The sequence below is a fragment of the Henckelia pumila genome, chromosome 3, assembly GCF_033568475.1.
Source record: "Henckelia pumila isolate YLH828 chromosome 3, ASM3356847v2, whole genome shotgun sequence".
Classification (NCBI taxonomy): Eukaryota; Viridiplantae; Streptophyta; class Magnoliopsida; order Lamiales; family Gesneriaceae; genus Henckelia; species Henckelia pumila.
Genome location: NC_133122.1, coordinates 45871716 through 45889656, shown reverse-complemented (window position 1 = coordinate 45889656; position 17941 = coordinate 45871716). Strand labels below are relative to the sequence as shown.

General features: G+C 35.3%; 2 protein-coding genes and 1 long non-coding RNA gene across 6 annotated transcripts in view; 2 read left to right on the top strand and 1 right to left on the bottom strand.

Moving 5' to 3' along the window:
* The first annotated feature begins 3802 nt into the window (after window positions 1-3802).
* On the top strand, window positions 3803-16857 carry LOC140887358 (uncharacterized). Of its 3 annotated transcripts, none has more exons than XM_073294569.1 (6): window positions 3803-3940; window positions 4066-4132; window positions 4805-6242; window positions 15618-15880; window positions 15958-16012; window positions 16507-16857. In XM_073294569.1, exons 3-5 carry the CDS (start codon window positions 6102-6104, stop codon window positions 16010-16012), a joined length of 459 nt encoding a protein of 152 aa, XP_073150670.1. In that variant the 5' UTR covers window positions 3803-3940; window positions 4066-4132; window positions 4805-6101; the 3' UTR covers window positions 16507-16857. The 3 variants fall into 3 exon arrangements, with proteins under 3 accessions (XP_073150670.1, XP_073150669.1, XP_073150671.1); XM_073294568.1 differs by having other exon boundaries at window positions 4066-4232; XM_073294570.1 differs by lacking the exons at window positions 3803-3940; window positions 4066-4132; window positions 4805-6242 and adding an exon at window positions 12484-12569 and having other exon boundaries at window positions 15610-15880.
* On the top strand, window positions 5261-5894 carry LOC140888638 (protein FAR-RED IMPAIRED RESPONSE 1-like). The gene is made up of 2 exons (XM_073296336.1): window positions 5261-5640; window positions 5759-5894. Exons 1-2 carry the CDS (start codon window positions 5261-5263, stop codon window positions 5892-5894), a joined length of 516 nt encoding a protein of 171 aa, XP_073152437.1.
* Window positions 16858-17087: 230 nt separating the features above from the next.
* LOC140892171 (uncharacterized) overlaps window positions 17088-17941 on the bottom strand; it is a 1239-nt gene continuing 385 nt past the window's right edge. The window contains exon 2 of one of the 2 annotated variants that reach the window (XR_012152751.1): window positions 17088-17426. This is a non-coding gene — a long non-coding RNA (uncharacterized lncRNA). The remainder of the gene's footprint in view (window positions 17427-17941) is intronic. The other variant, XR_012152752.1, reaches the window with a different exon arrangement.

Sequence of the window (17941 nt, the reverse complement as noted above, 5' to 3'; positions counted from 1 at the left end):
AATAAGTTTAGTCAAACAAACAACTTATAATCTGTTTATAAAGTTTATAAGCTCATCCAAACATTCTATAATTTAAAATTTTTTAATATCATGATCCATAATTTTATTTAATCTCAAATTTATTATGATTAACATTCATTATTCAAGAAAACAAGTTTATCATCATAAAATTATTAACACACTATTATTACAAAAAACCTAGATTACATAAAATTAATCTAACATAATTTTATAGTTTTTTTTTTATTTTGACTAATTTTGAAAGCTTTTACATATGTATATTTTTGCTAGAGCTGTCAAACGGGTCAACAACCCATGGCGGGGCGGTCCGACCCACCAAAAACCCACATTTTGGCGGGCCGACCCACCATCCTGGCGGGCTGGAAATCCTCAACCCAACCCAACCCAACCCAAGGTGGGTTGCGGGTTAGGCGGGCTGGCCCGCGGGTTGGCTCACGACAAATAAAAATAAAAAAAATATTATAATTAATTATAAATATCATTTTATAAATAAATATTAATAGAAACATATTAATAAAAATTTTAATTATTGATTTCATGTGTGTAAATTTTATATAAAGTAATTAATACAAAAAAAATTCACAACTTTTATTAAAAAATACATATATCACAATAAAAATAAAAATAAATTATTTATTCTCCAGGCCCGTGGGCCAACCCAGGCCCGCAGCGGGCCAATCCGCACGGGTCGCGGGCCTAGGCGGGTTGGCCCATCTAGGCCCATCTTTTGTTGGGTTGAAAAAATTTCAACTCAACCCACTTAAAATGTGTGGCGGGCTGGGCCGACCCGACGAGCCTAACCCAAATTGACGGCTCTAATTTTTGCATATGCACGAATCTCGTCTCAAAGATAAGTACAAGTACTAATTATATATAAGTAATTGACATAGACTCGGTACTAACTTCTTATTTAATCATTGGAAAAAACAAGCATATTATAAACTCAATAACATCAAACCGTAAATGGCATCAAATGAAGTTCGAGCCAATTACCTAATGAAGCGAAATAATCAAATTATGGACATTTTGTAAAAATATTTAACATGTATAGTCTAAGAATGATGCAAACGGTTGATGACTTGTCGTCATATGACATCAATATTGTCCTAAATTTGAGACGGAGTTTTAATTTCGAAATTTAATTACAACAAAATTTCTTCTCAATTTTTTTAAAAAAATTCATATGATCAATCAAGTTTAAGGGGCGTGTGCCTCAAATTAATGAGGAGCTCCGATCCATTTATTTTATATATCTTCATCAAGTATATTTTTTTTAAATATTCCATTCTCAAACAAGGGAGATTCTATATATACTATATCAGGATAAATACTCCACTATCTTTTCTCAATCAATAAAAATAAGATCCACATTGTTTTTTCTTCAGTAAAATGTTGGCGTGAACAACTTAAACAAAAACATAAAAGTGGAATATTTCTCGTGACGAATATCCCCTCAAAAAGAAATGGCCATTTTTCTTAGAGACATTTGCGACGTGGGTACCAGATACAACTTACAAGCACTAGCCATTAATTATTGTCTTATCTACTTGTTTTATAAATTTTTATTTATTTTGAATAACTTGTTTTGTGCATGTTACATAAACCATTTTTACTCGAAGACACTTGCCAGCATTATTGAAGGAATTTATTGCACGTTTTACATATGCGATGGCGTTGCAAAATTTGCCATGATTTGATTTAACAGACGCAAATTACAACGGTTATTTAAAAATATAATATAATAATAAAAGGGAAGACAGCGTCACTCGTCAGGTGGCCATCTCGTTATTAAAACTTTACCCTTTTTGTTTGGAAAGTACAACGTTTTTTTTCAAGTACACAAAAAAAAAAAACGCTTTTTTTCAATTAAAATTGAGAAAATGTGACTTCCCCCTTTCTAATTATATTTACTATTGTCCTTTAGCACGCTGTGTTTAATTGTATATACATTTTTTTAGTGTGTTTGATAATTTTTGTTTTTTGTATGATACTTATATATTTAATATGATTATTCAGATAGTTTGAACTTTGAGATATTTAGTAAAGAGGAATTTGGAAAGAAATCGAAAAAAAATTCAATGAGATACGGAAATTACTACTAATAATAATAAAGATAATGATTATAATAATAATAATAATAATAATAATAATAATAATAATAATAATAATAATAATAATAATAATAATATGGCTTATATTTTCCCACGTACGTAGCTCCATTCTAAAAATTAAGAATTCACATAAATTTATCTACAGTACTTCATTCGTCTCGATTATATAGTTTTATTTTTTTTCACACAGATTAAGAAAAATCATCGAAATTTTTTTTGTATACACTTCCTATTTTAACCCTATTTAATGCATTCAAAAAATGGTTGCAAAATTGTCAAAATATAGATAATAGGGGTACACTGGTAAAAAAATGTAAAAAATATTGGTAAATATGATGTATGCCTATATATATATATTTGGGACAAATAAAAAAACGTGGCCTAAATAATGGGAGACGGAGAGATTATATTATTAAGATGATATTTGGTCAAGATTATTAAAAATAACTTATAAGCTCATGTGACTTAATTATAAACTTGTTATAGGAGCTTATAATTTTAAAAATAAATTATTTTTATTTTAAACAACTTAAGGATATTGATATGTTTAGTATGATAAAGACCTTTTTATTATCAAAATTACCAAAAATATATAATTTTATAAAGATAATGTGACAAGTTATACATATACGAAAATAATTTTAAAATAAACATATATTAAAAAATAAAACTATTTCAAACAACTTATAATTGTTTTTTTTTTTTCAAAAAAAACAAGGGTGACAATAATTTTTTTAAATATATTATTTTAATATTTTATATCCCCAAACACATTCTGGCATATTTTCATAAATCTCCGTCACATCCACCACCAAAAAAATAAAACTATTTTATATTGTAATTTAGAAAATTTAAATTTTTTTTAAAATAATATTTTAATATTTAATAGGTGGAGGATATGACGGAGATTTATGAAAATATGCAAGAATGTTTGGAGAGATAAAATGCTAAAATAATATATTTTTTAAAAAATTAAGGTCACCTTTGTTGTTTTTTTAAAACAACTTATAAGTTATCAAACAACTTATTTTGACAGTTTATAAGCTGTTTGAAAAAGTTTTTACCAAACTAAGTGGGTGTTTGATAGCTTATAAGCTTAAGGAGAAAATATTTTTTTAAAAAGATCTTATTTTAATAATTCTCTTATCCAAATTATCTCTATATATTTTCATTATTTACCATCATATCTTTCACATAATTTTTAATATTATATATATTAAAAATTACGACAGTTATTTAAAACCGTGGAACTTTGCGACGGTGTTCTTTCACCGTAGCAAAAAAAAAATGGCACAATTCCTTAAATCGTCGCATATTTTTGCAAGGGTTTTAATTAACCGTTACAAATTGCGACGCTTTGAACAAACCGTGGAAAAAACATTGCCACGGTCATTTAAAACCGTCGCAATTTCCGACAATCTCCAGCACTATTATCTTCCAATGTGAATTATTTATTTCCCTAATATCGCAAATTATTAATTTCTTCCAAGTTCTAACACATTCTTAATTTGTAATCCAATAATCATTATCTCTGAATTGATCGATCGAATTTTTATGCACTGACTGCCTTCATAAATCCATATATATATATAGAAGTTTTATTATGCCCAACCCTTAAAACCCACCATCTTCCCACCAGCTTACGCGTCATGCCACATCCTATTTTATGGGTTTTTAATGTATTAAATTATTTCCCCTCTTTTTCTCCTATTTACAACGACGTTCTCTTCCCTCGATAAATCCCACAGCTCCGATCTCTCTTCCCCCCGATCTAGGGCTCCGCCTCCTCGCGACAAGCTACAAGCCCCGTAAATCATTTTACCCTCAATTTATTTAATGCTTGTTTCTTCTCAAAAATGATATATATTTTTAGAGGAACAAGATATCTTTGGCAATGACGGGATATTTCTCTTGTTTGTCTTCTGGTTTGCAGTGGTTCGTTGGGGATTTTCGAGGAACAAGGGTCTCCGCCGGCACGCTACGTCACTTTACGGCTGGAGGTATTTCTTTTGTTTGTCTTCTGGCAATGACGGGAATCGAGTTATAGTTTATTGAAGAAGATGATGCTTACACTTTAGCTTCACAAATACGAGCTTCAAGGTATTTTACAAACACAAAAATGGTATTTTACAAACACAAAAATACTTGTCTCATTCGTCCTTTTGTTTTCACTTACAAACAGTCTTCGTTTTTTATATCAAAAATCATCATAAGACCAACGTTTGATCTTTTTTATTTTCATTTCTTAAAAAAATAATATACGACCACGATTGAGCCCGGTTAGGCATGATTCTAGAATATCTTGCTTGTCATGATTGAATACAGAGAGCTAGACATTATTACTAGTATAAATTGTATATTTATTTATTATACTGAGTATGCTGAAGATGAGATTGACCACAAGATAAAATGGAATTCGAATGATTAATCTCATCTTAATTGTCTATCTATTCTTGCTTGGACTTATTTGTGGTCCAATTATTTATTTTTATATATTTTTATTTTGCCTGGGTAGAGAAAATTATACCCTGCTAATCTGGACTTATGTGCGAGTCCAATTAATATTCACGTTATATTTCTTGTTAAACAATAGATTTTTGTATTATTTCAGTTTACATATCTTCGAGAACTGTCTTATTTATTTTGAATTTTTTTACATGTTATATCTGTAGAAAGAATGGAAGAAAACAGTGCTGATGATCAGATATACATCCCCGAAGTTGTAGATGAGAGAAAACCCAAACTTGGGATGCAATTCGGCTCAGTAGATGATGCTTTTTTGTTCTATAACCACTATGCCCGAGAAGCTGGATTTAGCACGAGAATCAACAATAGCAAGAAAGATAAGAGTACAAATGAGGTTGTTTGGAAGCAATTTGTATGCTCTAAAGAAGGACATACAGATGAAATAAATAAACAACCAAGTGGTGAGAAACCGAGAAAAGAAAGAGCTCGTGGTCAAATGTAGTCGTGTTTGATACGACGTACAACACCAACAAATATGGGATGATTTTTGCACCACTTGTAGGAGTTAATCATCATCATCAAAAAATTGTTTTTGGTTGTGGCTTTCTAAGTGATTAGAAAACCGAGTCTTTTGTTTGGCTGTTAACAAATTCATAGAAGCCATGCCTACAGGTGCACCAATCGCTATAATTACTGACCAGGATCCTTCTATGACGAAAGCCATTGCACAAGTTTTTCCACAAACAATGCATCGATATTGTTTGTGGCACATACTGAACAAGTTCTCAGAGAAATTAGACCCTAAGATTTTTCAAGACCATTATCAAAGAATCAAGCATGTCATAGCAAATTCAACAACACCGGATAAATTTGAGAGTTCTTGGGAAGAGGCTATGAAATGTGCTAAATTGGAGCAAAATGATTGGCTCAAGCTGATGTATGATTTGAGATGGAAGTGGGTGCCAGCATATCTTAATCATGTTTTTGCAGCTGGAATGTCAAGTAGTCAAAGATCTGAGAGTTCTCATTCATTTTTCAAGAGGTATGTTTCAAAGAAGAACTCGTTGGTGGATTTCATAATCCGTTTCAATAGAGAACTCAAACACTAAAGACACAATGAGTTAGTTTCTGACCATGTTGATATAAATGAGCGTCCGAAGATCAAAGGAAATCTGCCTATGGAACATCAGATGGTTAAGGTATATACAAAAAAGAAATGGATTGAGTTTGAAAGTGAAATCAGTGAGAGTCATGGCTATTGGGTGCAACAAGTCTCAGAAGAATATGAGAATGTGATCTACCATGTGATGCATTATCAAATCTCTTCTTCCTCTAAACTGAAGGTGCTCACATATGACAAAGAAAATGACTACATATCATGTAGTTGTAAGAAATTTGATTTCGAGGGCATTCCATGCAGGCATATGTTAGCTTATTTTCGTTTCAAAGCAAGTGTACATATTGCCTGATAAATATGTACTCAACCGATGGACACAACATGCAATGGTTGGAGCACCATATGCAATTAATCAAGAAAATATCAGCAATGATCCGGAGAATCTTTTGATTTCACGACACTCGAGGTTATCCTACAAGAGTTCATTCATAGTTGATGAGGCATGTTTGACTGATGAGGGAACTGTTGTAAAACTTTGTTCAGATCAATTAGAATTGATACGGTGCAGCGGAAGTTTAAAAATTTATTTTATTAATATGGAACGATTCCATATCTGGGTATCAAAACTTTACGATTAAATTGTGTAAGTAAAACAAATAATCACTATTAAATATTTTACCTTAAAATCTCGAAGCGAGATTATGGACACCAACAGAATTTAATCTGCTCTTGTTGTATATCCCCGGAACTGATGAACGAACGTTTCTTCAATCAGGTCCACGAATAGAAAACAAAACCCTCTGATTGACTGCACTAGAAATCAATCAAAAGTTTGCGTAGAGAATAAACAGATATGATCTGTTAATCCGGATTGTAATTTTTCACAAAAATCACAAGACCGAATTTTCTCCGAAAGGGACAGAGAATTCGAAAATCCTCTTGAATAATATAGACTGAAATTTCGAAAATTGCTAGACTGAAAAGCTTGTAATTTTCGAACACTGCAGTCTTATTTATAGATAATTTCTAGACTAGATTAAGTTATAATTGCATTATGACTCTAACTCCTTAAAGCCCACAATCCATAACTTAAGCCCAACAAGCCAAGCCCGTTGTTCTAGAAATTAATATAAAATTCATCGTGACTCTGATTGATAAACTAATTTTACCAATGTGCACAGAAACCATTTCTGCATCTTTTAAAGTCAAGATAATTTTTCTGAATCCGAATTCAGTGATTTCCAAAAATACCCATCCCTATGTCATTTTAGGAAATCTCACTCCCTTTTAATTAAGAAGTTTAACTTTTCTTTCATTAAATTTAACTCTTTAAATTTAACTATCTCTACGGGGTTTTAGTAATCCATTACTTGTGTAACCCTCAATGGTTCAGGAATACAGCTAGCCGTGGGCTCACAACTCCTTGTGACTCGGAACAACAATTTTCGACTTACCCATCGAATCATGGTAAGAGCGCCTAGCAACATCGCCCCATGATTCCCTAGGTATTACTGATAGTGCCTGCAAGAACTAGTAGATTTTGGTTAGCGTACAGTACGGTCCCTTCAACCAAATATCCCGATCGAATCAACAACCATTGGTGCATCGAGAGTCGTTCGAGATTCGATAACTATGCATAACATCTTGGAGATCTATTAGTGACATCGCATGTGTTACTAGGAACACCAAGTAACCTAAAACACATCATGTACTCTGGCCAGAGATTCCTCACACTAATATCTCCTCAGATCGCATAGGATATCCACACTCGCAAGTATGTGGTGAATCCTTGACAACAAAGCATCGACTCCAATATGTGTCGTAACTGTACCCAATCCCGACACCTGATGACCCCAATAGAGTCGATAAACGAGTCAAAGTACAGTACTAGCATATAGAGTCTCAATGATATTTCAAGTAATAAGGACTAATGGTGTACAACCAAAACCGCGGACTTTATCCACTCGATAAGTGATAACCACTTGAAAAGTCCGAATAGGGTAGTTCGATCATTCATCATATGAATATCCATTTGCATGCTTTGAACATCTCTATGTTCCATACCAATGAAACGTGGTACTCGGCATCGCAAATGCTAGTCTCAATCTCGAGCGATCCTTATCCTTATTTGCGGACGGCTCAATTGACTAGGAACAGTTTTGAATATACAGTTACTATAAGATGTGTTTCATGATAGTCATCCCCATGTGCTACCACATCTTACATACACTATAGTATATTCAAGGTCTTTATCAAAACAACAATAGTATATCATAATATAACAATATGAAGAAAGATAAAGTCAATGACATTATAAAAGTGTAAATTATATTAAACAAAAGATTATTTTACATAGAGTCATAAAATCCCTTAGCCACAAGTTGGCTAACCGGGCACCCACTCTTCAATCTCCCATTTGACCTAAAGCCAACTAGTCATACTACGTAATCCCATTGCTTCGCGATGTTTGTCAAACAATGGTCCTGGCAAGGGCTTAGTAAGCGGATCAGCGATATTGTTTGTAGAGGCCACTCTCTCGACACTGATGTCTCCTCTTTCCACGATCTCCCGGATGATGTGGTATTTCCTCAGTACGTGTTTGGACTTCTGATGAGACCTTGGTTCCTTTGCCTGAGCAACGGCACCCGTGTTGTCACAGTACACCGGGACTGGACCAACAGCTTCAGGAATTACATCCAACTCTTGGATGAATTTCCTTATCCAAACCGCCTCTTTAGCAGCAGCTGATGCTTCAATGTATTCTGCCTCAGTGGTGGAATCCGCTGTGGTGTCATGCTTGGAACTCTTCCAAGAGACAGCACCGCCATTGAGCACGAATACAAATCCAGAGGTTGATTTCGAGTCATCCACGTCACATTGGAAGCTAGAGTCGGTATAGCCTTCCAACTTCAATTCTCTCCCTCCATAAACCATGAACAAATTCTTAGTCCTTCGCAAGTACTTAAGAATATCCTTCACGGCTTTCCAATGCATTTGACCGGGATTGGCTTGGTATCTGCTCGTGACGCTCAGAGCATAGGCCACATCCGGTCTGGTAGATATCATCCCATACATGATACTACCTATGGCTGACGCATATAGCACGTGTGTCATCTTCTCTATCTCTTCGTCAGTCTTGGGACACATAGACTTGGATAGAAAAACTCCATGACACATAGGTAGATGTCCTCTCTTGGACTTATCCATAGAAAACCTTTTCAATATGGTGTCGATGTAGGTTGATTGAGTGAGTCCTATCATTCTTTTAGATCTATCTCTATAGATCTGAATTCATAGAATATAGGATGTCTCACCTAAATACTTCATCGAGAATCTACCTAATAACCATATCTTTGTTGACTGCAACATCCCTACATCATTCCCCATGATTAGGATGCCACCAACATAAAGTACTAAGAATGTTACCGCATTCTTAACTACTTTCTTGTACACGCATGGTTCCTCCGGGTTCTTGATGAAACCAAAATCCTTTATTGTTTCATCAAATTTCTGGTTCCAACTTCTTGATGCTTGTTTGAGACCATAGATTGATCTCTGAAGCTTGCATACCTTATGCTCTCTTCCCATGGATGTGTATCCCTCAGGCTGCGTCATATAGATCTCTTCCTTAATGTTTCCATTAAGAAATGCAGTCTTTACATCCATTTGTCATATCTCATAGTCATACCATGCTGCTATGGCAATAAGGATTCTTATGGACTTGAACATTGCGACTGGTGAAAAGGTTTCATCATAGTCAATTCCTTGTCTTTGAGTATAACCTTTTGCCACCAATCGTGCCTTGTAGGTCAATGCCTTTCCATCAGGCCCAAGCTTTCTCTTGTAGATCCATTTGCACCCAATTGGAACAATTCCATCGGGAGGATCTACTAAAGACCAAACTTGGTTAAAATGCATCAAGTCTATTTCCGATTGCATAGATTCAAGCCATAAATTCGAATCCGCATCAGAAATTGCTTCCTTGAATTTTCTTGGATCACATCCAATGACGGGTTCACTTTGATCCCCTTCAAGAAGAAGACCATATCAAATAGGAGGCCTAGAAGTCCTCTCGGATCTCCTAGTAATAGGCGTGTCTTGTGATGATTCTTGAGGTGTAGGATTGCTATTTTGTATCTCGGGTTCTTCTCGAATTTCTTCGAGTTCCATCATCTTACCTTTCTTATCCAATAAGAACTCCTTCTCCAAGAAGATGGCATTCCTTGAAACAAACACTTTTGTTTCAGCAGGATGATAGAAATAATATCCGATTGAATTCTTCGGATACCCTACAAAATAACATAAAGTGGATCGACTATTCAATTTATCTCCCACTGTCTGCTTCACGTAAGCAGGGCATCCCCAAATCCTCAAGTACGAATACTTAGGAGCTTTGCCATTCCATAACTCGTATGGTGTTTTATTTACTGCTTTAGTGTGGACGTTGTTTAACAACAATACCGCTGTTTCAAGCGCGTAGCCCCAAAACGAAGGTGGGAGCTCAGTGAAGCTCATCATGGATCAAACCATGTCCAACAAAGTTCGATTGCGACGCTCCGAAACACCATTAAGCTGAGGTGTCATAGGAGGAGTCCACTGAGAGAGAATCCCATTCTCTTTTAGATAGTCCAAAAACTCGGTACTTAAGTATTCTCCACCTCGATCCGATCGAAGTGCCTTAATACTTTTACCTAGTTTGTTTTCTACTTCAGCCTTGAATTCTTTGAACCTTTCAAATGCTTCAGACTTATATTTCATTAAATATAAATACCCATACCTAGAATGATCATCAGTAAAGGTAATGAAGTAGGTGTTGCCACATTTAGTACCAATCCTAAATGGACCGCAAACATCTGTATGGATCAAATCCAACAGATTTTGACTACGCTCAGGTTTCCCTTTGAAATGAGATTTAGTCATTTTCCCTTTAGGCAGGACTCACAAGTAGGTAGAGAGTTAATATCAGACATATCAAACATGCCCTCTCCCACTAGCTTGTTCATCCTCCTTGAGAAAATATGACCTAGCCTAGCATGCCAAAGGTTTGCCGGGTTTTGACTATCGTTCTTCCTTTTAATTGTTGTTACCGGTTTATCAACATAATTAATTGGAACGTATTTTAATTTTAAGCTATATAGATCGTTTTTAAGTTGTCCATTTCCAATCAAACATTCATTCTTGTAAATATTGCAAATCTCATTCACAAAATTGCAAGAAAAACCATCTCTATCAAGCATAGAAATAGATATAATGTTTTTGACCAAATCCGGAACATATAAAACATCTCTCAAAAATAACTTAAAATTGTTCTGCAAAACTAAATAAATGTCTCCTATAGCTTTGGCTTCGACTCTAGAACCATTCCCGAGCCTTAGCTGGGTCTCACCCATTCTTAGCTTACGACTTCTTGTCATCACCTGCAAATCATTGCAAATGTGAGATCCACATCCGGTATCCAATACCCAAGAAGAAGTATTAAGCAAAACATTTATTTCAATGTAAAACATACCCTTTGCAGTTCGCAACTGTTCGAGGTATTCCTTGCAGTTACGTTTCCAATGACCGGGTTTCTTGCAGTAATGGCAAACGTTTTCATCTTTTATCCCAATTGAAGCCTTGGCCTTTTCCTTCTTATTTGGTACAATCTTCTTGGGCGGGGCAGAACGTTTCTTACCCTTTCCACTTGGTCCTTTCTTAGAGTTAGAAGAGGAGCCAACCAAGAGTACCGGTTTATCCTTCTTTAGTGTGGCTTCATATGTGACAAGCATATTGACCATCTCTTCAAGGGTGGCCTCTATCTTGTTCATATTGAAGTTCATCACAAAACCGTCAAACGATGAAGGAAGTGATAGAAGCAACAAGTTCGCGCTAAGTTCATGCTCCAAAGTCAAGTCGAGTGTTACCAACTTTTCAATGAGCCCAATCATGTGCACCCCATGCTCACGGACCGAAGTCCCATCTCGCATGCGGCTCGTCATGAGCTCTCTGACGGTGGCATACCTCTCCGACCTTGACTGAGCTCCAAAGAGTTCCTTGAGGTTCTTGTGAATGTCAGAAGCATTCACGGCATCCTCGAATCTCCTTTGAAGCTCATCAGACATCGAAGCCTGCATGTAGCATTTGGCCTTGATATCATGGTCCCACCATAAATCAAGTTTGGCCAACTCTTCCGGACTTGTATTAGCCGGGGCTTCCTTCGGAGGCGGCTTCTCTAACACGTAGAAAGCTTTTTCCGAAGTAAGAATAATTTTCAACTTACGGAACCATTCCGTATAGTTTGCGCCAGTCAATTTGTTTTGTTCGAGAATTGAAAACAGTGGATTGCGAGAAGTCATTGTAATAGTATACTGAAAAGGAAACAGACAATAATCAATGATTGTTTAATTAATTTACTAAGACATAAAATATGGCGAATTTTATTTTATGAATTACACTCCCACTATTTTAACGATTTCACTACCCTCTAGTGAAAACGGGAAACTATTTTCCTTAGTGAGAACATGGAGTCCAATTGACAAATCATGATCCCGAATAATATCAGTCAACCATAATTTTCAAAAGGTAGAGCCCAATTACTTCCAAAGTAACCCCCATGTTTTTACCTCATGTCCAATAAGGGCCCAATAATATGACGCCGTTTATTGTGACATGTCAAGATAACCCATCAATATTAAGTTGTGATGGACGGTCGCCATGTGGATCCTCCAATAATATGAGCCAATCCCATGGGAGTTCCACCCAACTTACAACAAGTGTCGATCCAATGTACAGCTTTTCGACGAACGGGCCCCCCCAATAATATGAGCCGGACCGTATCCGCGGGTAGCATCTCATACATTGATCGTTGATGGAAGGTAGGAATATTTAAACAATATTTAAATTCCCTTTTTATTAATCTTGATATCAATTTTAAATCATATTTAAAATGAGGGATTTTTAATTTTGAAAATTTGTCTCATCATGCAATTTATGTATGCTTGCGGGATTCATGCAATTTTTTCTAAACATGCATACATCAATAATATCATATATTATTTAAGGATGATCGATCCCATTAACTAATCGACCCGTGGTTGCCAATCACGAGTCTAAGTCCAATCCTAGGTGATATGTAAGTATGCAATGCAATCCTATTACATTGTGCTTCCAATTTACATTTCTTCGGTCTTCATTGTCTTCTGGGCCCACCATTTCTTCAAATCTTTGTCTCCCACTAAGTCTAATAAATTTACAATAAATTTCGATGACAAATATGGGATACATTTAAGGGGTGGGAACGGGCCATAAACCAGGCCCACTTTTATTACATATGACAATCATATTGGGCTATAAACCAAGCCCATTAATAAACACCAACAACAATAAGACAAATGTAAATCACCTAACATACACCTAAAACATTGGTCATGGCAATCGATCATCCTTTATCCATTAATTAATTCAATAATTAAATAATTGGATAAACATGCAAAGGCATCATAATTTAAAAGATAAAATCATATTTTATCTTATCCATCCATAAGATCATATCTTATCATCAATTGTATCAAAATAATTAATTTTATAAAATTTAATTTAACGGATAAAATTTATAAATTTTCCAAAAATTCAAATTTATCCAAAAATCAATTTTAAAATTTTCGGACTCGAACAATTCGATCCGATGCCTCGTGAACCAATCAAAAACAATTTTCGATCGGATCAAATAGAATTTCAAAAATTAAAATTTTAATTAAAAATTAAAAATAATTTTTCCGGGCTGCCCGGGACAATCCTGGGCAGCCCGTGCCCCAAAAAGGGCCCGGGCTTGGCAGCCCGTCGCTGCCCCTTGGGCAGCGATGGACTCGCTGCCATTGGCGCTGCCCTGGGCAGCGACGCTTGCTGCCCGATTTGCCCATTAAAATTTAATTTTAAATTTTCGTTTTGTTTCAAAAACCGAGGCTTAAAAATTTTGTACAATCGATTAATTTAATCGTTTGATCTGAGCAACCTGGCTCTGATACCACTGTTGTAAAACTTTGTTCAGATCAATTAGAATTGATACCCGGTGAAACGGAAGTTTAAAAATTTATTTTATTAATATGGAACGATTCCATATCTGGGTATCAAAATTTTACGATTAAATTATGTAAGTAAAACAAATAATCACTATTAAATATTTTACCTTAAAATCTCAAAGCGAGATTATGGACACCAACAAAATTTAATCTGCTCTTGTTGTATATCCCCGGAACTGATGAACAAACGTTTCTTCAATCAGGTCCACGAATAGAAAACAAAACCCTCTGATTGACTGCACTAGAAATCAATCAGAAGTTTGCGTAGAGAATAAACAGATATGATCTGTTAATCCGGATTGTAATTTTTCACAAAAATCACAAGACCGAATTTTCTCCGAAAGGGACAGAGAATTCGAAAATCCTCTTGAATAATATAGACTGAAATTTCGAAAATTGCTAGACTGAAAAGCTTGTAATTTTCGAACACTGCAGTCTTATTTATAGATAATTTCTAGACTAGATTAAGTTATAATTGCATTATGACTCTAACTCCTTAAAGCCCACAATCCATAACTTAAGCCCAACAAGCCAAGCCCATTGTTCTAGAAATTAATATAAAATTCATCGTGACTCTGATTGATAAACTAATTTTACCAATGTGCACAGAAACCATTTCTGCATCTTTTAAAGTCAAGATAATTTTTCTGAATCCGAATTCAGTGATTTCCAAAAATGCCCATCCCTATGTCATTTTAGGAAATCCCACTCCCTTTTAATTAAGAAGTCCAACTTCTCTTTCATTAAATTTAACTCTTTAAATTTAACTATCTCTACGGGGTTTTAGTAATCCATTACTTGTGTAACCCTCAATGGTTCAGGAATACAGCTAGCCGTGGGCTCACAACTCCTTGTGACTCGGAACAACAATTTCCGACTTACCCATCGAATCATGGTAAGAGCGCCTAGCAATATCGCCCCATGATTCCCTAGGTATTACTGATAGTGCCTGCAAGAACCAGTAGATTTTGGTTAGCGTACAGTACGGTCCCTTCAACCAAATATCCCGATCGAATCAACAACCATTGGTGCATCGAGAGTCGTTCGAGATTCGATAACTATGCATAACATCTTGGAGATCTATTAGTGACATCGCATGTGTTACTAGGAACACCAAGTAACCTAAAACACATCATGTACTCTGGCCAGAGATTCATCATACTAATATCTCCTCAGATTGCATAGGATATCCACACTCGCAAGTATGTGGTGAATCCTTGACAACAAAGCATCTACTCCTATATGTGTCGTAACTGTACCCAATCCCGACACCTGATGACCCCAATAGAGTCGGTAAACGAGTCAAAGTACAGTACTAGCATATAGAGTCTCAATGATGTTTCAAGTAATAAGGACTAATGGTGTACAACCAAAACCGCGGACTTTATCCACTCGATAAGTGATAACCACTTGGAAAGTCCGAATAGGGTAGTTCGATCATTCATCATATGAATATCCATTTGCATGCTTTGAACATCTCTATGTTCCATACCAATGAAACGTGGTACTCGGCATCGCAAATGCTAGTCTCAATCTCGAGCGATCCTTATCCTTATTTGCGGACGGCTCAATTGACTAGGAACAGTTTAGATTATACAGTGACTATAAGATGTGTTTCATGATAGCCATCCCCATGTGCTACCACATCTTACATACACTATAGTATATTCAAGGTCTTTATCAAAACAACAATAGTATATCATAATATAACAATATGAAGAAAGATAAAGTCAATGCCATTATAAAAGTGTAAATTACATTAAACAAAAGATTGTTTTACATAGAGTCATAAAATCCCTTAGCCACAAGTTGGCTAACCGGTCACCCACTCTTTCAGGAACAAAGCTCATGGAGGAGCAATTGGATTCTCTGTACTACAAAATTAGAGAAGTGAACGGCAGTAGAAAACTGAGTACTGGAAAGCAGAGGAAGAGAACTGTTGATGGGGCCCCAGATATTTTGGATCCTTTAGAAGTGAGAACAAAAGGAAGTGGGAAAATATTGAAATCTGCGAAGGAAAAGGCAATCTCAAGAGTCAGGCGATGTAATGGGTGTGGGCTTCGAGGTGTGTCCCACGATAAACGCAATTGTCCAAATTTGCGTGACGGGTATGTCTAGATTTTGTTTCTTCTAGACCAATCAATGTCATTAATTCTTGCATTAATTTTGTCGTATTGTTTAACAGGTCAACCATAGATAATCAATACAACAGTGATGAGAGCACAGATGATTCCACCTAGGTAAGCAAAGGTCTGTTATTTCTTTCTTTTTTGTGTGAATTCTCGAAGGTAATCCAGTAGCAATGTTGATTTCACCAAGGTAAGCAAAGGCAAACTTCAGTACTTGTTTAGGAAAAGAAAAAAGGAGGAGAAGCAAGAGAAATGGTCTCGAGTTTGAGAAATCTATGACTTCTGTTGTATTTATACTACATAAGAGGAAGTTATGGATTCGAATTTTGTGTGGTATTGGGTTCACATTAGAAAGTGATGATATAATGATTGGCACTGCTGGTCCTTGGAGTTTCTCCGGATAAACTTGGTTATGCCTCCAATATATCCAGTTTTGTTATGCCTAAACCTGCACAGAATTCATGAAAATGATTGCGTGCTTTATTTTCTGAGATGATTGTGTGCTTTATTTTCTTGTCATCCTTCTTATTGGCAATATATCCAATTTTGTTATGCCTAAACCTGCACCAAATTCATCCAAGCTGCTTCCTATTTTGATGTTACAGCTATGATCGCTGGTGAAGGGGAATTTGGCGTTGTTTTATGCCATGGAGGAAGGAGCCGGAGAAGGGGAATTTGGCATTGGATTGGAGGAGAGAATTTAGAACTAGATTCCAAAATGTCGTAAAGATTTGAAGTTTGTGGAAATGGTAGCTGGATTAATGAAGGTTCAGTCAACAGTGGGGAGGAAGATGGAGGGATATTATTTTGAATGGGTTTCATTATGTACTAGTAATTTTGTTGGCTCATTGCATCTGTATAAAATATCAAAAAAATTTAGATACTTCTTAATGAACCAAAATATATTGTGTTCTTTTATTTTAGCTTTGGAACAGTACATCGGTTATTAAAGTCATTATTACACATAAATGCATAAATAAGTTTATTTGATAAAAATTAAAGAACATTATTTTTTAACTTTTTAGCAATTGAGCACGAGTTACTTTGTTTTTTTAATCAACATGACTTACATTATTGATAAGTAATCGGAACTAATAGACATTAAACAATTGGATTTTGAAGTTGTTTGAGAAAATGATCGAGATTTTATTTTAATTAAAAAGTAGAAATGTATTGAGCAGACCGATAATGAAACGAATGCCATAAAGGGAATCAAAGTCACTGAATTAAGTTCTTACAAAATACCAGTACAACATAAAGGGAATCAAAGTGACTGAATTAAGTTCTTACAAAACACCAGTACAATCTCTAAGAAACCATCCAATAACAAAGGCAAAACAGAACGAAAATCATCCATGATCCAGCAAGCAACAACTTCAAATTTCGATTCCGGCAGCCATGAAACCTTCGCCCTGGGTTATCAGGTGTCCAAGAAACCCTCAATGCCGCCCTTTTCTCGCATTTACAGAACACAAATCCTCCTTCAGAAGTAGCCGAAGACATCGTATTAATCTCCCTAGAATTTCTGAGACGATCAAAATTGATTCAAAAAAATAAATATAAGTTCACAGTACCTTTAAAATGATTAAACAACCATTAAAATCAGGGGCTTCACTACACCAAGTCACAACCACAAACTAATTTGACCATGGTCATTGTCAAGATAATAGAGTAAATCCAAGATTTATCCTTGACAAACAAAAAGACATCAAAATAATGATTCTGAAAATTACACTGATAAACAATAAAATTTTGTAGCATATCAATTATCCATATCACCAATCCTTCACAATTTTCGATCAAATTTAAGCAATAAAATTTGGTAACGAACCAATCACTCCAGAATATTCGCATCCCATTTCAAACAAGTAAACAATTGACTAGAAAAGCACTCACATAAGGAACAAACAATTCTTCTTGAGAAGGTAAAAAACAGAACATAAATCTACCCTTTTAATGGAGGGACATTCACGTATATGAGGAAGAGATCTATTGACTGGAAACCACTGGAAATCAGAAGATAAATAAAAGAACAAACAA

What these genes read in the sequence shown, in the direction of transcription:
- LOC140888638 (XM_073296336.1), top strand. Translation starts at nt 5,261, where the DNA reads ATGCCTACAGGTGCACCAATCGCTATAATTACTGACCAGGATCCTTCT. An exon ending in TCTCATTCATTTTTCAAGAG is followed by an intron (nt 5,641 to 5,758) that starts GTATGTTTCAAA and finishes GAGCGTCCGAAG; the next exon opens with ATCAAAGGAAATCTGCCTAT.
- LOC140887358 (XM_073294569.1), top strand. Translation starts at nt 6,102, where the DNA reads ATGGTTGGAGCACCATATGCAATTAATCAAGAAAATATCAGCAATGAT. An exon ending in TGACTGATGAGGGAACTGTT is followed by an intron (nt 6,243 to 15,617) that starts GTAAAACTTTGT and finishes TCAGGAACAAAG; the next exon opens with CTCATGGAGGAGCAATTGGA. An exon ending in TGTCCAAATTTGCGTGACGG is followed by an intron (nt 15,881 to 15,957) that starts GTATGTCTAGAT and finishes ATTGTTTAACAG; the next exon opens with GTCAACCATAGATAATCAAT.